We start from the raw sequence: 1,803 nt of genomic DNA, 5'->3' as shown, positions 1-1,803 counted from the left end.
GAATAAGCTTCATTTGGGATGTTGCAGGTGCTGGGGTCTCCTTGCCCCCCATGGCAACATCCATGTCTTGCCTGCCACACCGCTGCAGCTGCGTATCGTGTCCTTTCTTGGCAGATCAAGGGTACAATGTCCGTCTTCGAGGAATTAAGATCAAGTCCTTCTGGGAGTGGGACCTGATCCTCAATGCTAGCATGTTCCAGCCAGCCCGGCTAGTGCGCTACCCTCTCCTGGAAGGGATGGATGCCGACGTGCTGTACCGACGGGCTGTGCTCATTGAGAGGTACAGCACAGGGATGGCATCGTCCCCACAGTGAGCCTGGGCCCTGACAGTACCCGTGCCCTGGCCTCTAGCAGGGGGTTGCACATGCCTTGCTGAAAGTCTGCCATCTCCTTTCCTGTGTGCGGCAGGGATTTCAGCTTGCTGCTCCCCATCCAAAAATGGCTGCTCCCAATGTGTGGGAAGATAGTGGTGGCATGGGGAGAGGGGGACCTGCGCCACAGGTTCCCCACCGCACGGTAGCCCTGGACTGGGGTCAGCACTGGCCCCACAGAGAGACCTTCTGCAGCGACTCAGTTGCAGTGCAGTGGCATGGGCTGGGCTGCCTTCCTTTGCAGCTTTTTCTTGGGGGAATCGAACTAAAGAACTTGGCCAGAGGTTGCTGGTTGGGTTCCCCCCTCGGTGTGCTGGTGTCCCTCCATGGGCTGGAGGAGATCCATGAGGAGGGAGCATGGCGTGCAGGCTTGGTGCATGCCTGGGGCTGTCTGTGGTGAAATGCCACAGATATACTGGGCTCTGCACGTCTGCCAGCCCCCTTGCATCCTCACACTGCCCCTCTCTGGTCTCCAGGTTTGTCCATCTCCTGGACAGTGTCCTGCATTACCTGATCCCCCTCTCTGAGGACAGCATCGGCACCTTCAATGCAATCAGGGTGAGTGTTTGCTCCCCTGGGATGGTGTTGGTAGGAGCACCTCGTCACAGGCTTGGCTGGTTTTGCCGGGGGCTGTGGTGTGTCCCCCTTGATCCGATGGGGACAGACCAGCCCAGGACTTACACTGAGAGCTGCCATGCTGGGCATTGCCAGAGGGATGGAGGAGCTGAACATCCCCTGCAACAGCAGGAGCTGTGCTTAGGGAAGGGCAGGTAGGCATGCAGTGGCAGGATCAAGCCTCTAACCATGCCCGGTTGTCTTTTGCTAGAGCATGAAGCCATTTCTGCTGCTGTCCAAGCAGAGCACAGCCCTCATCACTCACTGTCTCAAGGCCTCAGAGAGCAACGCCCCTAGCACTATACCAAAGCTGTACATCAACAGGCACCTGGCCCGGGAGCACCGTGACAATCCTGCACTGGACCCCAGCTGCAGGAACACTGTCTTCACCCAGGTACCACAGTGCTGTGCCCCATGCCAGGACCTGCCAGTTTAGCATCACTTGCCCCTGCTGCGCCTCATCCCCTTTCCACTCTGCTTCTCTCCAGCTGTACGAAGGCCTCAGATCTTCCAAGAACAATCAGCCCCTGGACTATAGGTAAGTCTTCAGCTTTGCTTTTGTCAGGTGTCACCACCCCAGAACCAGATGCTGGGGGATCCCCAGTGCTGCTGTCTCTCTCGGAGGAGGGATGCGCATAGGGCTGTAACTTCCCCACAGGTGGCCCAGTAGCTACATACAGTGGTGGGAATGTGATTTCATCACCGAGGGCATCATGGACAATGGTGAGAACTCTCCCCTCCTGCCCCAGGGCTCTCCCCTTCTGTTGGGGTGCCCTCTGCGGCGGGGTGCCCATACTGTCTGGACTGCTCTGCTCCC

General features: G+C 58.2%; 1 protein-coding gene across 1 annotated transcript in view; it reads left to right on the top strand.

The window, feature by feature from the left end:
• The window catches only part of LOC104492440 (E3 ubiquitin-protein ligase HECTD3-like), a gene marked incomplete at its 3' end in the record, with an annotated part of 8,574 nt that overhangs the window by 3,736 nt on the left and 3,035 nt on the right, over positions 1-1,803 (top strand). The window contains exons 8-12 of the mRNA XM_010135004.1: positions 115-280; positions 848-929; positions 1,198-1,380; positions 1,475-1,524; positions 1,645-1,709. Of these exons, the coding sequence (XP_010133306.1) occupies positions 115-280; positions 848-929; positions 1,198-1,380; positions 1,475-1,524; positions 1,645-1,709 (546 nt within the window). The remainder of the gene's footprint in view (positions 1-114; positions 281-847; positions 930-1,197; positions 1,381-1,474; positions 1,525-1,644; positions 1,710-1,803) is intronic.

Source organism: Buceros rhinoceros, unplaced genomic scaffold, assembly GCF_000710305.1.
Source record: "Buceros rhinoceros silvestris isolate BGI_N320 unplaced genomic scaffold, ASM71030v1 scaffold12054, whole genome shotgun sequence".
Taxonomy (NCBI): domain Eukaryota; kingdom Metazoa; phylum Chordata; class Aves; order Bucerotiformes; family Bucerotidae; genus Buceros; species Buceros rhinoceros.
The sequence above is the reverse complement of the archived record's forward strand: the minus strand, read 5'-3'. Positions and strand labels throughout refer to the sequence as shown.